At 44.2% G+C, this 21,366-nt stretch overlaps 1 protein-coding gene across 1 annotated transcript; it reads right to left on the bottom strand.

Moving 5' to 3' along the window:
• Positions 1 to 16,551: 16,551 nt before the first annotated feature.
• On the bottom strand, positions 16,552 to 20,912 carry LOC136485585 (probable feruloyl esterase A). Its single transcript, XM_066482430.1, has 10 exons — positions 20,583 to 20,912; positions 19,472 to 19,551; positions 18,850 to 18,915; positions 18,723 to 18,770; positions 18,554 to 18,621; positions 17,823 to 17,895; positions 17,565 to 17,726; positions 17,246 to 17,440; positions 17,066 to 17,154; positions 16,552 to 16,990 (listed from the first exon to the last, which is right to left on the bottom strand). The coding sequence occupies exons 1-10, from the start codon at positions 20,683 to 20,685 to the stop codon at positions 16,801 to 16,803; spliced, it is 1,074 nt and encodes a 357-aa protein (XP_066338527.1). The 5' UTR covers positions 20,686 to 20,912; the 3' UTR covers positions 16,552 to 16,800.
• Between the last annotated feature and the right edge of the window lie 454 nt (positions 20,913 to 21,366).

The following is a 21,366-nucleotide window of genomic DNA, read 5'->3' as shown; positions in this document are numbered from 1 at the left end:
GGATTTGGAATCTTGGTACACATTGGAGGATACAAGTAGATTTCAAAATGGCCAAGAATAAAGAATCAAGCTCAAGTCAAGTAAAAGGACTTATTACTCACAAGTCAAGAACTTCCTACTTGATGGAATCTTGTCATATGTTAGATTATCAAATTCTCATTCTCATCTTATGGGCATCTACATGCTATAATGGTTGTGAGTATCTCTTGGCATAGTTCAAATTGATTACACTATTGTTGCCATGACCTAGACATAGAGTGAAAATCTCAAGTTCTTAAATGAATAAAGTGCTATGTGAGAAATTCAAATACTTAGAGCACTTATAAAAGGAGACTTTAATCTATGGCTAGAGTTGTGAGACTAATCTTTCTCTCTAAGTGATTTATGTAGTCTCACTAAATGAGAATGTGTTTCTCAAATAGAGTGTGCTATTATATGAAGGCTATCAATCCAAAACTATGTAATGTATTTTCTCTCTAGCTAATTTGGATTAGATTTGTCTATGTTAGCCACTCACCATAATATGGGTTAAATCTGCCCTTTGGACTTAAATGACCAACCATGCACATTTACATTTCCATTCCACTCAAAAGAATATGCATGAGACATCAAGGGAGATCTAGTCCATGTTACGAGGTTTCTCTATTTTGGTAACCCACTTGTCATCCACATATAAATGGTTACTAAATGGAAAACTAGTGCTTGTGTTACTAATGTCTTCTTGTGATTGAGCTTATTCATAGAAAATCAATAAGAAGATGTTGTGCTAATTTAATTCACAAGCTTAAAGGTTATTCTTCACCTAAAGAAAGATGTTGCTGCTAAAGACCATTTAGATCAAAAGTTTCAGTTTCGTTTGAATCAAGTTTGAGGTTGATTTGAATAAGCTATACAAGAAGAATTCGCAAGATTACGAGTGTTGATGAGAGGACTGAATGGATGTAACATCTTGTATGTATTCTCAACTGAAATCACCTCAAAGATTGGACAGAAAAAGAAGAAGAATCATCGATCATCAAATCTGTCTAGAAAATTACAAATCTAAGTTGACTGCCTTCAAGCATGGATTTGGAGCTTCAAATACTGATAAATTGACCTGAAACTTTGTGAGCATGCTGTACACATCTAGTACTTGTTGTTGTACAATTGGTATCAAGATTGGTTTTGAAGAAACAGTTTTGAGTTGGTTTCTGTCAGCTTCAACAGTGCAGTTTCAGATTTGAGCAGTTCTGGTAGAAAATTATTTTCATAGACCAAATGGAGTTCAAATGAGCTAAATTTTTTAGAGAAGTTAGAGGATTCATAGATGAAGATCTCTACCAAATTTCATGCATATTGGGCTAGTGGTCTGAGAGATATGGATTTCTTTTTCCTTTCTGAGGATGACAGAATCTTAAAACTGACTGAATGGAATTGGATTGCATTGTGGCAACAAGATTGAGTTAGCTCTCAAGTTGGTCATGAAGAATCAGTAAATATGAGAAATATAAATTTGGTCTAAAGGAGTTTCAATGAAAGAAAAGAACTCACACAAGGGTCCAAATAAGTTGCAATCAGAGTACAAGCAGCAGCAAGTGATTGCAACTAGTTGGAACAAGAAGTAATCAGCTGAGACTATTGAATTGCAAGCAGTTTCAAGGAGTTCAAATCAGTTGAAGTATAGTGCAAGTCACTCCCTTGACCTCATACTGTTAATGTGCTTAAGTGACTTTGTGTACTCTTGTATGCACAAATTTAGGGGGAGCTTAGCCTATATCTTGTGAGATTATTGGTTTCTTTCAAGTGTTTGATGTGCCGTCCCACACATGGAAAAAGGAGGATGGGTAGTTCCTTTGGATTCTCTAGGTGTTTCACAATTATTCTAGGAAGTCTTGGTCTTTATAAACCAAGTGCTCCTGGTTTAAATGTTGAATGTCCCAATCTTTTAAATGGACCTAGATTTGGATGAGATGGAGAAAATAATTGAAGAGTGGGCTTTCATTGCTATTTCTCTTCTCTAAGTGCTCATCAAGTGCCTATGATCCATCCCATAGATCTCCCAGGATCTTATCAACAAAGAGTGGTAACTCCTAGTTCATAACTTGCAAATTTCATGAATTTTACCTTTGCTCTCTATGTGAGTTGCTCTAGGTAAAGAAAGAACTAGGAAACTAATATGGATCTTGGATGATCACAAGAGCTCAGTTTTACCACATTTCATCAAGTGAGAACTATAGCCATTCAAATCATTAAAGTCTCACCTATGATGGTCATTTCGATGAAAATTTATGTGGTGATCTATCTACCTTGGTGGTGGTATATTTCCTTGGCATAATTTCAATTGTTGCAAATTTATCATGCCTTGACCAAGATATAGGATGAACTTCCCTCGACTCTTAAACCGATTCTAATGCATTTCACAAGTAATTCAAGCACTTGATGCACATATTAAGGGGGAGCCCATCCTATGCCTTGTGTCTTTTAAGACTAACCTTTTCTTCTAGTGAATTTGTGTAGTCTCTTGCTAAGAATGAGTCTCTCATGAGTATGCTACATTGACTCAATCCAAATTGGTTATCTCTCATATTCATTTGGATTGTATTTTTATCTCTTAAGTAGCTATTCTCCATAATATAGCTTAAATTCCGTTGTTTGGACTTAATTGACCAAAAGTGCCTATGTTCTTGCCTTCCACATGTATATGTATGCACTATAAAAAAAGGAATTTAGTCTATGTTATAAGGTTTTGCAATTAGTGATCTACATGCCTTCCACATCCAAAATGATCACTAGTTGTGAAATTCTCTTGTGCAATTTAATGCTATCTCTTGTCTTTATGAGCATTTCCTAGGCGACATCAAATGTCCAGATCCGATGAGAGTAGTTGTTAGATTGTGAGTTTGTGAGTCGCTCAAAACTCTATTTTATGAAATATGCTACTTTGTGACTTAATTTGCTTCAGATATGGACATGTATTCATGGTTACTGTTTTAGCTTGTCATATTCTGAGTTTAGATTGTTTTATATTCATATGATCTGCTGTAGGAATCTGATTGCTACCTGACTGATATAGTCAGGACGGCAGTGCCGCCCTTTGTGGCCGGTAGTGCCGCCCTATGCTGTATCAGCCTAAGTCTTGTGTGCTTGAGCTGATATGACCTGTCATATGCATCACTCTTATTCCGGTGACACTTTGTTCAGCACCCCACATCAGACATGGATGTAGGGAGAGGTTCCCATCACACCTAAAATATGAATTGTGTCCTTTCATGCCAAATTAAGAATTCAAATCTCTATTCACATATTTAGGGGGAGGCTCCTACACCCATGGTTCGAAAATCTCAGTTTAGATTTTATATCTTTTGTAAGCTCTAATGAGATTTATCGAGATGACAAGCAGGGAATCAAAAAATGAGGATGATGTACAGGTTGCAGGTGTCCTAATTACAAAAGGTGACATTATGAGATACGGGCATTCATTCCAATTGGCATCAACTGGTGGTGATTGATAATCTTTAACTTGGTATATCAAGAAATTTGTCTTCAGCTGATATCTCAATATGACAACAAGAGCTAGCAATGGACTTTCAATTGATATCAAGCACAAGTTTATGATATCTCCTTGAAAATGATGATGATGAGAGATGGGCACAAATGAAATTATCTTGCATAAAGAAGTACTAGTCCCATCAAAGCACTAAATTCAAGTATTGAAATCATCTTCATGGTGGAGATTATGAGGCTTAGAACAAAGGTATATCGCTCCATGAACTCATGTGTTACCTTTGTGCATCTAGGCCTTTACATGCTAGTGTGTGCATGTGTATGCAATTTTTGAGTCACACCATAAGTTTGTTCTTGTGGTGGCGATTAGAGAATTCTTTAGATATTTGGTTGATACCTCTTGTGGTGATGGCATGAGTTTGTCTCATGTTATACTGTCATCTAAGTGAGGTATGAGCCAAATATGCTAACATCTCAAGAATCTTGACCTAAAAGTTGCATACTTTGTTTGGTAGAAAATAGGTGAGAAATCCCATATGCTAAACTTTTACCTACTCTTGCCCTCACTTGTCAACCATCATTTCTTCCTTTTGGTGGAGAGATCCTTTTTGGAGATTAATGCCAAAGGGGGATAAATATTGGGGGAGAATGTAAGGGGAGAGAGATTGATATGAGAATGAAAAGGGGTAAAGGAGAGGCATACATATAAGGCTTAAAATATATATATATATATATATTGTGGTGTGTGCAAGGATAGTTTAAATTGATGCTCTTGATAAGGACCATTTATGCTAGTGTGTGGCATTCATGTCTTGAGTGATGCTTGTGTTCTCCTGTGCTGGTCAGGCAGGTGCGGCAGTGCCGCCCTCTGCTGGTCAGCAATCTTTGAGTGCATGAACTGTCATAAGCATCACAGTTATGATGTTACACCTTGCACCCCATGGATGCTAAGATATAGGGGAGTTCCCACACTTCATCTTAAATATGTGCATTTAGCATTTGAGGCCAAAATTTGAATTCCTTCAATGCACATATTTAGGGGGAGCTCACTATATAATAGGATTCAAAATCTTAATCTTTATCAATCTCTTGTAAGCTTTAGTTGTGTTGTCATCAATCACCAAAAAGGGGGAGATTGTAAGTGCATCTAGCCCTTTAGTGGGTTTTGGTAAATTGAATGACAACACAATTAAAGGTCTAATAAGTTTGCTAAGTGTTGAACAGGAATTTGAGTCTATTGCATATACTTGTGGGTTGTGTATTAACAAGTATATACAAGGTTCAACCAGTAGGCAAACTTGATGATATGCCACATTATGTTAAAGTGAATGCCAAACTATGTATTGTTGTATTGGAAGTTTTTGGAAGCAATCTAGTTCAAGCAAAAGACAACAATGCAAATGGAATCAATGAAATGGCTTCTATGTTGTGGGATATCATAGCATCATGTGAAAGCAAACATACTTGGTAAATGACAATGTATAGTGGATATAAGTCGGTCTCTATATTGGTTTGCTTACATGGATGAATATATGAAAGATCAATTGGAATGTCAAGCCAAAATAAGAAGGGAATAAAGAATCGTGAATTAGCTTGACCATATTGATGTTGATCCATGTATGTCTCTATGTGAGACAAACTAAAGCTTGATTGATCTCAACATTCATATATAGAAAATATTCAAGCAAGGATCAAAATATTGAAGAAATGTTTTTCAATGGATGCTTAATATAATGTGACTTGAGTATGGCTTGATAGGGTGAAGATAGCAAGAAAAGGGCTTTGAGGTACTAAGCGAAGGTGAAGGGCAAGCGACGGCTTAGCGACCGAGGTACCATGGCTAAGGTGAAGAAGAGAGTACTTGCATTGAGTCGAGGTACTAATCAAGCTATGAGGAGTTATATTGTGTTGAGGATCAAATCATTAGTGAAAGTGACTTGAAGCCATGAAGGTGAACTCATATGTATGAAATGGTTCAAGTCACATAATTAAGGTATAATGAGAATGAGGAAAACATATTCGATAATAGAAGTTTTCAATTGCCAAATGAAGTGGCAACCAGCTCAAAGGCATTTACATTCTTTTATGCTTTGAATTTGAGTTTAGGAAAAGCCGTACTATAAAGAGGGATTCTAGTATAGTTGGTCAACTGTGCAACCAGATGCTCAAAACTACAGATCTATATCCTCTTACCTAGCCAAAGCAGCCAGCCAAAAATCTCTAGATTCTACCTGTTTTGGCTAGGACGGCACTGCCGCCCATAAACGATCGTTGGGACCCAAGAGGTATAAATACTATTTGGGTCGGCCCACAACTGAGAGCCTTCTTCTCCAACGGTTCAGTTCGAAACTGAACAGACCAAAGCTCACCTCTCTCTCCTCCATTGTTGCTCCTTCATCCCTCAAGCAAATCCTTGATTTCAATCATCAATACTTGAAAGAAAAGGCAGCAAAACTCGATTGGAGAGAAGGTCCACTGATTCCCAAAGTCTAAGAGCATTTGTTTCACGTTTGGCCGGCGGTTCTAGGGTTTGTTACTCTTGGAGCTTGCTCCTAGCCGGCTAAGCGTCGCCCTTGTGCTTGCCAACTCGTGTGGCAGCCTTGGAAGGTTTGTAACCTTATCCTGCAGCTAAGAAATTACCCCTCACTTCAAGAGTTCATTCTCTTGATTTGAGAACGAGGGCAAGGCAAGCCTTGGTGGCGAGCCAATCCTTTTGTGGATGCCTCAACAACGTGGACTTAGGCAAGCCTTGGTGGCAAGCTGAACCACGGGATAAATTTTGTGTCTCGCGTGCTTCACTTTGTGTTCTTGCTGGTTCAACTCTTTGTTAGCTGTTGTTAGGGTTTCGTAGCTCGATCCTCTCTTATGTGAGATTTTTGTGGTATCCAGTCTTCGAACTAGATTTTGTCTTTCTATTGTAGGATTGAGTAGTTGAGAGGGTCAGGTTACTATCTATGAAATCTCAACACTATCTGCTTTATTTTTAAAGAGCGGCAGTGCCACCCTATAAGGCTGGCAGTGCCGTCCTCTGTTCTAACAGAGTTTTGAGTTGAATTTGCAGGATTGAGCAGCTGAGAGGGTCAGGTTACTATCTGTGAAATATAAACGCTGTCTGCTTTATTTTTGAAGAGCGGCAGTGCCGCCCTATAAGGCCGATAGTGCCGCCCTCTGTTCTAACAGAGTTTTGAGTTTAATTTTTACAGGCCTATTCACCCCCCCCTCTAGGCCTCCTTGGCAACATCAAGGTCCTTTCACTCTCGATCCATCTCTGCATAAAAAAATACTAGGACAGTAATTACAAAGAATTAATAGGAAATTGAGCTTCATGAACAACAATTGTAGCTCGAAAGTACCATTTTTGGAAAACATTATTGTACACTAATTATTGGAAAATTGAAATTGGTAGCCCCGGCCCTGTAAATTGAAAATCGTAGTAAAAACAATTATTGCACAATAATGAAGAACATCTATTCTACTCTACTTCTAAGAACTAATTATAGCATCACATACTAACAATGATGATCTTGACCACCATGGAATAATTTGCTAAGAATTTAAATGTGTTCATAGACACCAACCTTTTGGATGATGGATTCACCATAATTTGAGCCTTGCACAAATATCCAATTAGAAAAATGCTCTCTAGAATGAAGAAAGAACTAGAATGAGAATCAAGCAATGTAGCCATCAAAACGAAGCTAATTAAGCAACAAAATCAAAGGAGTGGATGTTTGTTACTAACCTTAAAGCAAAAAAATCAAGATATTCTTCAAAATCCAAGCCCTAGCTTCATGGTAAAGAGCAGACGCAATAATGAAGGGAAGGACCCAAACGCGCGCTTCTGTTCTTGGGATGGAAGAGAGGAGGAAGAAGAGGACGGCTGCAGCCTTTTTGTGCTGTAGGATTATCACCGTCGGTTGTTAGCTAGAACCGACAGTGATAGATCCAAATCACTGTCGGCTCTTGGCTTAAACCGGCAGTGATGAGGGGCCACCAAAACACTGCCGATTCAAGCCACAAACCGACAGTTATGTGGTCCTTCACTGCCGTTTTTAGCCCAGCCCCAATCATTTTTTTTATTTTCAAGCTCATAACCGACAGTGAAGGTACATCACCGCCGGTTGTCATAAATCCGGCAGTGATGAGGATGGTAGTGATGTCCAAATCTGGGGTAGTGGAGAAGATGAGGTCTAATGTGTTGCTGGGTGTATTAAATAACCATGCTCGTAGTTTAGTTGATTAGGTGCCTTGTGGCTTTCCCACATGGCTTGAGGTTCTCGACTTGGTATAATTGCTCACATTTTTTAGGATTTAAGAGCACTTTTCTTTTAGTAAATAGTGTGTGACGTGTCTATCGAAAGTGATGACTTCGTCAAACTTGAGATTTGTCAGCTTAGTGTTTCGAACATGCTCACAGGAATATGATGTGGTTCATAGGAGTTTGGAGTCCAACATGTTTGTAAGTGTTTGTACTCATAGGCGTGAGGTAGGAGTGAGTGTTTCTAGTGCGATGAAAATCACCTAGTTCCAAAAATACTATTAGGTAGCGAATTGAGCTCAATTGCTTGGGTTCTTTGTGGCAGAACTTCCTACATGAGTTCAAGTTTCTGCCTCAACGCAGGGGCTCGCATTTTTTACCTAAGGTTCAAGTATTTTTCTTGACATGAGTGCTCGCATTGTCTAGATTTATAACAGGGGTGCGTGGCGTTGGATGTGTACTCCAGGATTTATTCCTCGATCACCAATTTTGGCATCTGCTGAATCAGTCTTTCGAAAGTCATATGAGATGTGCAAACGTGCTGTGATTCGCAAGAAATAAAAGACTATTGGGTCAGTTACTGTTGTAGTTTCGTGGCACACATGCACGCATAACATAAATCATCCAATTGATCGTTTACTGCTGACCTGCAGAGCAGGCTGCTTGTGCTTTCTTTGCTCCTTATCGGAATCGGTCCGCTTCTCGGTCGGCCACCGGATATCGCCGTGTCTCAAGATGCGACGATGATTTTAATAAAAAAAAGAAAAAAACTGCGACGCCCGATCAGGCCACGGCGAGGCGCTCTGGTATATCGCAATCTCGGGTCTCTTGGATTAGTCGCCCCGCCGCCCCGCGACCTTCGGCACCGCCCTGGCCCCGCTCCGCCGCTGGACCGCCGCCGTAGCCCCGGCCCTACTCCGCCGCCGCTCCGCGGCCACAGCCAGCCAGCCCCGCCCCGGCCCCGCTCCGCCGCTGGACCGCCGCAGCCCTGGCCCCGACCCGGCCCCGCTCGGCTGCCCCCCGCCCCTGACCCGCCGGAGTGGAGGAGTAGGGGAGCAGAGGAGAGAAGGGAGGTGGAGGAGAGGAGAAGGGAGGAGGAAGGAGAAGGGAGGAGGAGGAGCCTCGGCCGCCGGCCATGCCCCTCGCCGTTCATCACCGCCGTCGTCCCTGCCCCTCGCTGGAGACGAAGGTGACCCTGGCACCGTGTCGTCCGACTCCACCGCTACCCAAGGTATGAAGCCCCCCCGGTTGTCAGCCTTCGTGCCTTGTATGTCATTGACAGCCTTCGTGCCGTATGTGGATGTGTGGGCCTTCATGCCGTACGTGGATGTGTGGGCCTTCGTGCCGTATATATACTGTCGGCCATCGTGCCAGTTTTTTTCTTGCAGGTTTTGGAAACCTCCCCGTATAGGGGAGGTTCTGCTGAAATTTTTAACTTATAGTATTATAATTCTTCTTTTACAGAGTAGGACCCATCGGAGGGGTCTCGGAGTACGTAGGCGACCTCGATCGTCTTCGTCGGTGCTGCGGTCCTACCTGCACAGCGTCGCTTCGCCACTGCCCCGCTAGCCTGACTCCACCACCACCCTAGGTATGAATAACCTCTCTTCCTTATCGTTGTCGTAGATCGGTGTAACCTAGTTAGGCGTTTCCCGTTCGAAACAAATACGGTTGGAGGTATGCAGATCTTTGCATATCTAAGACCGTATCTGTTTCAGATTGTCCATTTTTTTGGACAGCCCGCGGATGCATAGATGGGGTAGTTTTTATGTTCTGCTTCGATTCAAGACAGAGTTTTGGCACTACCTCCCTGTTGTTCTCTGGATACACACTCTCCCTTCCAGGACGTGTATCAGGAGAACAACGGGGAGGTGCTGCCGAAATTCTGTCTCGGATCAGAGTAGAGCATGTAAACTAACATCATCTACGCATTCACGGGTGGGATTAGGACCTATCCTCACCCATTAGACAGTAGGCACGTCATTCAGATGCAATTAGTGGTTATATTACTCGCTCATGTATATGCTAGAGGATGGATAACCGTAAGTGAATGTATACGGGCCGCCCAAGTAAGGCTGAAATCACCCCTGAATGGATGGACAAGACTGAGGGTTTCTTGAACCAAGCATTTGGCAAGGCAGCTAATGGAGCGAGAGACACATTCTGTCCCTGTAGCGAATGCGGAAATAGGAAAAGAAAAACAAGGAAGATCATGGGGAACATCTTTGCAAGTTTGGATTTACGCCAAACTATACCCGGTGGGTGTTCCATGGTGAAGCCCATCGTACTAGAGAGGAGGTGGTGAGATCATGCTTGGAGGCATTTGATGCTGATGGCGGGGTAGCAGGATGGTTAGGTGACTTTCACAAAGCAACGTTCGCTGAAAGACCTACGGAGGAGGAGGAGGAGAAGGAGGATGAGGAGGAGGAGCCAGAGCCAACCGGAAAGGCGTTCTACCAAATGTTGTCTTCGGCACAGAAGCTCCTACACGAGAAGGCAACGGTTTGTCAACTGGATGCCATTGGACGCCTAATGGGGTTGAAGTCCTAGTACAACATGAGTCGAGCCTGCTTCGATGGTATGTTGGCAGTTATTGGTGGGCTGCTTCCAGAGGGTCATATTCTGCCGAGCAGCTTCTATGAGTCACAGAGACTCCTTCGTGCACTTAAGGTGTCGTATGAGTAGATACATTGTTGTTCGAAGGGGTGCGTCCTATTTAGGAAAGATCACAAGGATGCAAAGTACTGTCCAAAGTGTAAATCCTCTAGGTATGTGGAGGTAGACAAAGGTGATGGCCAGATGAAGCAGCTTGAGATCCCCATGAAAGTCCTATGGCACCTTCCGATCATACCGAGGCTCCAACGGCTATTCATGACCGAGGAGTCCGCGAAACAGATGACATGGCACAAGAATGGCATTCGATATAATTCTGACAAGATGGTACATCCAGCTGATGGTGAAGCATGGAAAAACTTTAATCGCAAGCATCGTGACAAAGATCTTGAGGCCTGTAATGTACGTGTTGCACTGGCAACAGATGGGTTCAATCCTTATGGAATGATGTCGACCTCATACACTTGTTGGCCCATGTTCGCTACCCCCTCAATCTCCCCCCGGGGTCCTCCTTCAATGGCAAAACATATTATTGACGTTGATAATTCCTGGACACCTAGGAAACAAAATGGGTGTGTACATGAAGCCTGTTTATGATGAATTGATCAGTGCTTGGAATGAAGGGGTATGGACTTACGACCGAGCTACAAAGAAAAACTTCAAAATATATGTTTGGTACCAGTACTCTATGCATGACTTCCTGGCGTATGGGATATTCAATGCCTGGTGTGTCCATGGGAAGTTCCCATGCCCGGTATGCAAGACAACACTGGAGTTCATTTGGTTGAAGAAGGGTGGCAAGTTTTCGTCGTTCGACAAGCATCGACAGTTCCTCCCTCTTAACCATGCATTCAGACAAGACACCAAGAACTTCACAAAAGGTGTCAAGGTGACCGACCCTGAACCTCAGAAGATGACTGGTGCCTAGGTTCATGCTCAGATAGATGCTCTCGTGGTCAATCCACAGAAAGATAGTCGGAAGAAAGATAATCCAAAGAAAGATTGCTTTGTGGGATATGGTGTCCAACATATGTGGACTCATAAGTCAGGCTCGGAGAGGCTTCCCTATTTTGATGACCTTCTCCTTCCACATAATATAGATATAATGCACACTGAGAAGAATATCGCCGAAGCACTTTGGGCAACACTTATGGACATTCCTGACAAGACAAAGGACAACCCTAAGGCTAGAGTGGACCGGGCAATGCTATGCGATAGACCAAAGCTAGAGATGCTGCCTCCAAGAGTATTTATGCCATGCACTAATCAGGAGGAGTATTATGGGACAGTTGAAGAAATATACGAGCTCGACTACCGTGGTTCCAAAGCACTTAATCCTATCATATTCAAATGCCAGTGGTTTGATCCTACAGTATCGAGAAAGTCCCATCAACTTGGGATAGTCGAAACTCGACAGGATTTCTTCTATCTAGGAGAAGATGTCTATATTGTGGCTCAACAAGCCACACAAGTTTATTATTGTCCATATGCTTGCAAAACCGACCCACGTCTTCAGGGTTGGTATATTGTGCACAAGGTATCACCACACGGTAGATTACCTCGCCCAAACCCTAATGATTACAACTTGAACCCAAACACACATGACAGAGAGTTCTATCAACAAAAAGAGGGGCTACCAGGGATGCTTGAGATAGACTTAACCGGAGAGATCGAAATGGAAGCAGACGAGAAATGGGTTGTTGACGAGGACGCTGCAAATGAGGTGCATGATCCGAAGGACTTGGAAATGCTTGACGGACTACGACTAGGCAATGACAACGATGAGGATGAGGCTATTGAGGATTTGGACAATCTTGATAGTGATGATGATATCTATCGTCCAGATAATCCCGATCATGAAGAATATTAGAAATACATGTAATACTATGTTATTTTGTAATTACATTTTCTTTATTTTGCATCTCTTACTAAGTATGTCTCGTTTATCTGTACTTACTGGTTTACTCTTTTTAATTGCAGGTGATGGGGCCCACTAGGAGGAGCTGCCCCTCGGTTTACACCAACCGGAGGGACATGGCGGCGGCTGAGGAGGCGGAGGCGTCAGAGAGGCCAAGGAGGCCGAGAGGCAGGCCCAGGCGGGAGCCGTTGAATGACCATGGGCATAGCTCCTCACGCGACCCTGTGCACGACGACGACCTTCAGCACACGGTGGACGGGGACGGGGGTCCACGGACAGAGGATGAGGAAGCAGTTCTAGCGACGGAGGACGAGGAGGCGGCGACGATAGGGGGTTCCACTTCCTTTGGTATGTCAAAGCCCTACCAGTGACGTCCCGCAAAGCTCCCGAAGCGACCGATACCTGTTGAGAGGCGCCCACTGATTGCACCTGAGGGCGATAAGTAAGTAACTTCATATATTCTTCATTTGATATGTTGAAAAATCATAATAACAACTAATAACTATTGTAGACCACTTGTGCAGGAACTGGGTGCTTGTGGACCAGGCGGCCCTGGCACGCAATGTGAATGGCATCCTGGGACTTCTGTGCAAGGAACACTTCCCTAGCCTAGTTAGGAAAGGAGATCAGGATTGGGAGCCGGCCTGAACGTTCGACCACTATGCCCTCATGTAGGATGCTCTAGATCATAATGGCATCCGCTGTAGAAACAAGGCAGATCGGGTGATTAGGGAATTGTGAGTAAGTCTTTCTTGCACTACATTCCTCAATTCCTCGCATTCATTGGACATCCTTGAAATAAAATAATGGATACCTCGTGTCTTTATGCAGGACTTCTTCAGAATCCAGGTGGGACAAGAGGAAAGTGCGTATCAAGTGGCTTACGCTTCCTGTAAAAGGCGTGTCACAGACTTGCACTACGAGTCCCCGCATCCAGGCCCACATAGACTACAATGCCAAGTTCCTACTCAGGCGTGTCAACAAAGAGGAGGCAAGACGAATGACGCTGACAAGGGAGCAGTACATACAGGTAAATACAAAACATGAATATTCATTTCTTTTGAGATTAAGTATGCCTAATTTGATCTTCTGATATGTCATCTACTTGATGTCCTGTAGGCGATTCCAAGCTAGTGCGCCACCCACCCCGATTGCTGGAAATATATTGTGGACACCTGGTTGGACGAGGACTAGTAGAAGAAGCACGAGGAGGCCCGCGACAGGCATTTGCAGATGCCAGGTGTACCTCACCATCAGGGCAGCCGCAGCCTCAACAAATATGCAAAGGCATATGTAAGTCTCCGCCATTGCTCTAATCTAGCCGCGCTCAATTCTGCATAATTTCTAACCACAGGTTGTTGTCTTTCTCGTAGTCGGATGCACACGGTGGCCAGCCAGTTGGTCAACTCAAGGCATATGCTCTAGCTCACATGGGCAAGGCGACGACCGACATCGAGTATGGCCCAGATGCCCTGGTTCAGGCGTACACCAACTCCAGTGTCCACACCCGCCTCTCTTTGTACACGGAGGCGGCAAGGTCAGTCCATGGGCTGGGCTACGATCCGAGAACCGAGGAGCGCCTTGATCCTCAGCTCGTGATGAGGGTGGGGCAAGGCAAGAAGCATGGGCGGTTCTGGATTGGCGACGACGTCCTCAACACGGCCTCTACTCCTCTCCACCAGCTCCGAGCATCTAGCACGAGCTCAAGCGTGCCCATACGCCAACGGCCGACCGCGGTGTCGGCACTCCAGGTAAGCATTCCTGTGTCATTCGTTGTTCTTTGACTTTTACATACCTTACCTATGCATTATTAAAACATTGGGGTCAAATGCTGTAAGCCCAGGTGCAGGAACTGCAGGCCGAGCAGGAGGTCGAGCGGCAAAGGCTACAGGCTTTGGAGGCCCAGCGGGAGCAAGATCAGCGGCAGATGGCCGAGATGATCAAGTTCATGCAGCAAATTGGCCAGCAACAAGGTTGGGCGATCCCACAGACGCTGCTTGCTCCAGATCCACCTCCACAACGTCCTGATTCTACCCCGGTGAGTATAAGTACGAAGTTTTACTTTCTATACTGAAACTTAGAGAAACCCAGTGAAACCTAGAGAAACCTAGTGGTGGTGGTGGTGTGGTGGTCATGGTGGTGGTGGTGGTGTGGTGTTGGTGGTGGTGGTCACGGTGTTGTGGTGCTCATGGTGGTGGTGGTGTGGTGGTGGTGGTCATGATGGTGATGTGGTGATAGTGGTGTGGTGGTGATGGTGAAGTGTTGGTGATGGCGGTGATGTGGTGGTGGTGGTGGTAGTGGCGGATATTTATCTTGCATATTTATCTATTCTCTTGTCGCTCACGTGTAATCTCTTCTATTTTGTGCAGCATCAATCGGGGGCGGCATCGAACCACCTCGGAGGGTCGCCGGGATCGCACTTTGGGCCATCCCAACCCGGACCGTTGCCGTGAGCTTCAAATGGCAGCCGTTGTGATATAATGCACTTGTGAACTTTGTGAACTATGCTTGTGTGTTTGGACTTTGGACTTGGGAGTCGAGATTGTGATACTTGTATGCTATGTTTGTGTTTGTGGTGGATTGTGATATACATTTGTATATATTTGTGTGATATATAGTTGTGTTATATATATATATATATATGATGTATATCTTGTTTGCAACGATGGAAGACTAAAAACCAATTTTTTTTTGAATTTTTTCACTTCTTTGCCGAGTGTCATGACCATGACACTCGGCAAAGCTGGGAATCTGAGACACTAAGCTTCCCAGCTTTGCCGAGTGCCTACCTACAGCACTCGGCAAAGAAAATCCAAAAAAAAAAGAAAACAAGCTTTACTGAGTGCCAGATTCAGGCACTCGGCAAAGCATTTAAAAAAAATAAAAAACACATTTCTTTGCCGAGTGCCGACGCGTGGCACTCGGCAAAGGGGCCGTCACTGTGACCTGGCCATCACGGCGGCTTTTCTTTGCCGAGTGCCGTCGTGGCATTTGGGAAATCCTTTGCCGAGTGCACGACATGCGGCACTTGGCAAAGAAGCCTTTGCCGTGAAGGGATATGCCGACAGCTCTTTGCCGAGTGCAGCACTCGGCAAAGGCTTTGCCGAGTGCAAAGCCTTCTTTGCCGAGTGTAATTGCACTCGGCAAAGCACGCGTCTGCTGTAGTGTTCGTCACATTACAATATGACAGCAGGATCTGATTCCTCTGGCTAAGAGTAGGCACTCTGTATTGGAGGGATCAGGCTCCTGAATCCTGATCTTCAGGTTCAGAATAGCATCTTCAGACAGAAGCTACCGTCTCATTCAGTCCCTCACACAAAGTCACACTCACACACTCTCTCTCTCTTCTTACCTTATCCGCAGTGGCAGAATCTCCCCCATTTGCTATCTGTAATTCCTTTGAATAGTTACACCATACTTGGTGAGTAAATCATTAGTCAAGACACTTGTCTGATAATTCTGCTCAATTTGCTATATTTTGTTCTCTGAAGCTTTTTCACCACAGCAACATCTTTATCAGATATGCAGGCATTTGCCTTGCCAGTGCCACAGTGCTGCACAGCCTTGCATTGCATATCAGCAAGGCCATGCTGTGTAACTGATGCTATGGAACAGTCGCCATTGATATGCTGCAATGGTTCTTCTGATATTCTCATGTATGATGCAAACCCCCCAGGACAAGAAGATGGCAATGGAGAATGTGGATAGACATGTATCCTTATCCTCAAGATCTACCCTGTCCCTGGCAGTGCTGATTATCTGTAGAACTTTGCATCTTGAGACTCCTTCCTGGGCCTGATCAGTTCTTGGCTCCTCGTGTTTGCAAAGGGCTACGTGCATTGATCTACAAAAGCATATCTGAAACAAAGGTAAAGTGAGGTGCAATGGAGAGGGAGAATTCTGGAAATATCTTACAAAGAATCCCATGTTATATAGTTTTATAACATGTAGCCAAACAAGGGGTGCCACCAAATATATCCATCACATAAGCGCACACAATGTTTTAGATTACATATACAATTCTCACTTCATACGCTGAGAGAAAATACACAAATTGTCAGGTAGTGAGTAAATACCAAATAAGGAGTACCATCAAATCATCCAATTAAATCCTGTTACATTTAACACACATACATAAATCAACGAAGGTTTGCAAGGGGCTGCATTCTTTGATCTGCAAAAGCAAATGCATACCTGAAATGAAGGTAAAGGTGATGTGCAATGCCGTGAAAAAAAATCTGGAAATATCTCAGGTAGCAACACCATGAGGGAATGACCAAACAAGGAGTACCATCTAATACTTGCATTACTTAGCAATATATGGTATTATTTATATACACGAATTGAATTGTGCGGACAATCTTATGGAGCTTACATGTACAATTCTCACTCGAGCAAAGGGGGCATATTTAAAAGGTGAGCCTATCCTTATCCTCTGGAGAGCTCCGGGAGCGCTCAGTATTTCATGAGCTGTACACAAAATGAAAATAAAAATACTGTACAGGGGTGTATTTCGTGGCAGACAAAGTCACATAGATTCTAGAGTTTCTGGTTCTTCTGGATATCTTGACAAGATGATGGATCCATTAACTTCACGAACGTAGCTGTATACTGAGTTGGCTGCACCAATCACAAATTGACAGGTTCCCCTTGAATCAGCATGTAGTGTGACACCGTAGTACTCAAGATGATCTGCTACGCTCATCCCATAGACCGACCTTTTGAAGCAACGTCAAACAATAAGCAACACATGCAAGAAAATAAATATCCAAAATAGATAGGCAGATTCATACCTGCTACAGGTTGGGTCCTCACCAGAATCATCACATAGCGTCTCATTTCTGGTAACTACATTTCCATCTATGCTCTCATGAAGCCAAACCTGAAGATAAATAAATGCAGAAGAAATGGATTAACGGTAACGTGGAGAAGTATGCATCTCTGTAAACTCTTTTTTACTATTGGATACACACCTCTCTAGCAAAGTGGTGGTATGTCCATTCACCTAGGTAATAATAGTACGGTGGTAAATGCGGCACAATATCATTCTGATGGGTCACGCGGATTGTTCTTGGGACCTGTTCACCAAAGTATACAGCAAAAGCAGGATTGCCTATCCGAGGCTGTCCAAAAGTCATGAGCTCAACCTCCTTTGATCCAAATGTAACCTGTAAAAGAAAAGGCAAAGATATCATTGAAGCCAACCATCTGATATATTAACAGTACATGCGATGGTAGTAGAGCATATATTGAAATTTGATGCAATAAACCAAGTACATTAAAAATACTTACAGATAGATCAAGGGCACAAAACGAAGCTAAAGCCCCTCCCATGGAATGTCCCACAACATTTATGGGTAGATTTCCATATGTTTTTCTTGCCCATTTAATAGACTTCAGGATCTCATATCGCATAGTGGTATTATAATATGCAGTATAAAACCCATGATGTACCTAGAACACGAGACAGATAAGCAGCAAGCAAACACAAGTTACTACTAATTCAATGAGAACTCTAAACATCAACAACAATTTGACTAGTGGAGTTACCATAGCATCCGGCATGCCTGGGTATGCCACATCAAGCTGCTTCCAGAAAAAATCTTCGATCCAATTTGAGACACTGTGCAAGTTAAATTCCAAGACATCAAATCAATGAGAAGTGAAGATTGAAAGTGTCATACGTCTAATGAGAGCCCCCCAACCCCGAGCTAACGGACCAAGGGAGGCCCTAGGGGCTGCGTGCGCCAGGAGGAGGGGGCGCCGTCGCCCACGCCGCCGTCATGTTCCGGAAGAGATTAGATTAGGAGGTTTACCATATTAGAGTTTGGTTTGTTATGGAAGGGAGAATCCAATCTAAAAGGATCTCCCATAGTTGCTTGGGATACAGGTCCAATAGGGACTATATATACAAGGAGGATGTAATCAATCTAATAAAGCAATAGAAAAGCAATTACTCCTTCCCCTACCTCTCTCCCTGCCGACACTCTCCCTCTCCTGCGCCGACTCTCCCTCTCCCTCTCCTCAGCGCCGCCGCCCTCTCCCTGTGCCCCCCCCCCCCCCCCCCCCCCCTAAACCCTAGCCGCCACCCACCAAGGGCCCCCTCCCAACAGGGCTCTCACAGAAAGCTTATAAATAGCTTATGATATTTGATTAAAAGATTACAATTTTATAAGTTGAAAATTGAAACACATAGCTAAATAACTAGGATAAAAGGTTGATGCACTCAGAGCAAATGCCCATACGTTGAGTCTCGACTCATAATGGAGCATTTTCTGTACCTGTGCTGTTGAGTGCCTCTAAATGCAATGATTATGGATCGAGGGTCAGGCGCAACTCCAACAAATGCCTGCACAATTTTTTAACAAACAATCGAACTTAAGTTTTCATTGAACACTGAGTGCAAGCAAAAGAGTTTTGCTGAAATAGAAATACATAAATATAGTTAACCTGTAAGCAGTTCTCCACATCTACTATGATCTCTATCACCTCAAAACCCTGCATCAATAATGCAAAAACAGACGATTAAACGCAAGGAACATATAGAACAACTTTCAGAAGCAGAGGAAGCACAAACCTTTGTGTGGCCTTTGCACCTTGGACAGGTCCATAAGAAAAGTGATGTTAAGTCAGATGTGTACACCTGAAACGCATTTACGTAAACCAAGTCTGAAAAAGGACAAAAATGTATTCTGGAGATAGAAACATGGGAATCATTATATATATGCATGCCTATCAAAGAACCATTCAGAGATGCAACAACCAAGAACAGGATAGCTATCAGTGACTGAAAATGCTGCATAGAAATGGGAGGGAACCTTAAAAAGGAAAGGGTGTGAAAGGCAAGTTCCAGAACAGAAATTATCTAGCTAGGCAAGGACAATAGAAAGTTTGGGCAGACTTGCTGTGTTTAGTTGGGTGAAATTTGGGAATCTGCCTACTGTAGCACTTTCGTTTTTATTTGGTAATTAGTATTCAATCATGGACTAATTAGGCTCAAAACGTTCATCTCGCGATTTCCAACCAAACTGTGCAATTAGTTTTTTTTTCATCTACATTTAATGCTCCATGCACGTATCGCAAGATTCGATGTGATGGCTACTGTAGCACTTTTTGGGAAAACTTTTTGGAACTAAACAAGGCCAATGATGAAGTTGCTGTCAACAGAATTAGTATCACACTGTCCAGGAGGAACTTACTGCAGATGCGTATTCGACAAGAATATGAGCAAGAGTATGATTGTAGGAATAACCATCATCACTGTGCTTCAGCCTGATCACTGCATTGGCAAAGAATGGTGTGAAGAGTTTACACCCAATTTACTGGAAGAGCACATAAAAGCACCATAACAGTAAAATAAATCTCCGCGACACTCACAAACTAGAGTTGGGCAATGTGACTACATCCAATCCAATGGCATTACCAATCTGAGAAGCAAACAAGGATAAAACATTACTCTGTTTTCCAAAAATCTACAGCACTGGCATCCCCAAGCACGTGGACAAGAATCACCTTTCCACAATACAGCATCGCTACGCTGAAAATCGCTTGCAGTTGACAATGGGCAAGTAATTGTTGAAGCTTCATCTCAATTAAGCAGAAGTGGATACATCTAATCAAACGGGAGGAGCAGAAGAAGGCCACTGAGGCTTTGCTGTCTTGGATCAAGGCGATAAGCGGAAGTGATATTCTGTTGCCTGATGTGTGCGAAATCTGTAATAGGATTAAGTCTTCTGGTTGCTGAACTTTTCTTTTTTAGCTGGTATATATCCCCAGCAGTGACGACTTGTAAACATTTGCTTTGAACAAAAGCAGAGATATTGTCCTTCTAAGAAAAAAGTTGTCGAAGCGGTTGCATCAACTGCGCACATCACTTGACCCACACAGGCCACAGGGCACAGTACGACAATAGTATAGTAAGCACTGTTGAAAAGGTAGTAGCTTCAGAACCTTTCCCCAATCCAAATCCTCCCCACACGAAAAGGCCAAATCGGGAGAAATCGGGAGGTGCAGCAGTCGGCGCACTAGAAGCAAGCTACGCTGCTTCCCAGCGTCGGCCGTCCTCAATTCCTCATCTAATCTAGACCAATCGGCACTACATCCCGTATGTTATGCACTCTGAGGTCTGAGCAACTCGCGCTGCGCCGGCAAAGCCGCAGCAACCAATCGGCTCCCCGGCCCCTAGTAGCTAATCGCCGTCCCGAGCAACCACGGACCGTCCGGAACCTCTTTTCCTCCAGCACATTGACGGGCAGACGGAGCGGGCGAGCGGCAGTCGAAACGGGAGGGGGGAAAGCTCATCGAGCTCACCTGTTTCCTCCTGCCCCGCCGCCGCCGCGGTGGGGGAAGAAGCGGAGGCCAGAAGCACCGCAACCAGCAGCATCAGCGTCGCCGTCCGCCCAAGCCAGGCCATCGCCGTCTCCGTCTCCCTCTCTGGCTCGCCCCCACCCCACCGGAGGAGACTGGTAAAGAAGAAGACGGCGGCGAGGGGCAACCCACCACACAGAGAAATTCTTCCGAGGGCCGTTCCGTGAAGTTACGGAACAGTTGACAGCGACGGCAGCGCGGTTGGGTTACCGTTACCGCGTCGGCTAACACCCAACCATACGCAGCCACGCGTCCCGCGAGAGGGGTTAACGGAATAGCCTGCCCGCTTAGCGTTTTGTAGTTTAGCCCTCGGGTTACCCAGATATGTGAGGGGGAAGGACGAGCAGAGAGAGGTAAAGATGGCAATGGGGACCCGCGACCCGATACCCGATGTGTATTTACTCCATTAGGGTCTAAATATGGACTAAACACATTACCCACGGGACCAAACCCTTCACCCATCGGGTACGCGGGTATGGGTATGTTCCAACAATCCCCGTACCCATTTACCCATGGGTGAAAAATACCCGGCCCAAAACTAAATAAGCCCACCGGCCCATGTAAAACCTTAGGTTCACCCACCGGTCCCGCCTGGCGACTTGGCCACTGGAGCCCTCGACCGCTCGAGGGAGGCTCGACGCCTGGCCTCCCGCCGTCGAAAAAATAGGCGCGTGAGTAAAGCGCGTCGTTACCTCGTCTCGGCGCTGGCAGCCTGGCACCACAATCA

This window comes from Miscanthus floridulus, chromosome 10 (assembly GCF_019320115.1).
Source record: "Miscanthus floridulus cultivar M001 chromosome 10, ASM1932011v1, whole genome shotgun sequence".
NCBI lineage: Eukaryota > Viridiplantae > Streptophyta > Magnoliopsida > Poales > Poaceae > Miscanthus > Miscanthus floridulus.
Note: the sequence above shows the minus strand (reverse complement) of the source record. Positions and strands in the feature narration are given on the sequence as shown.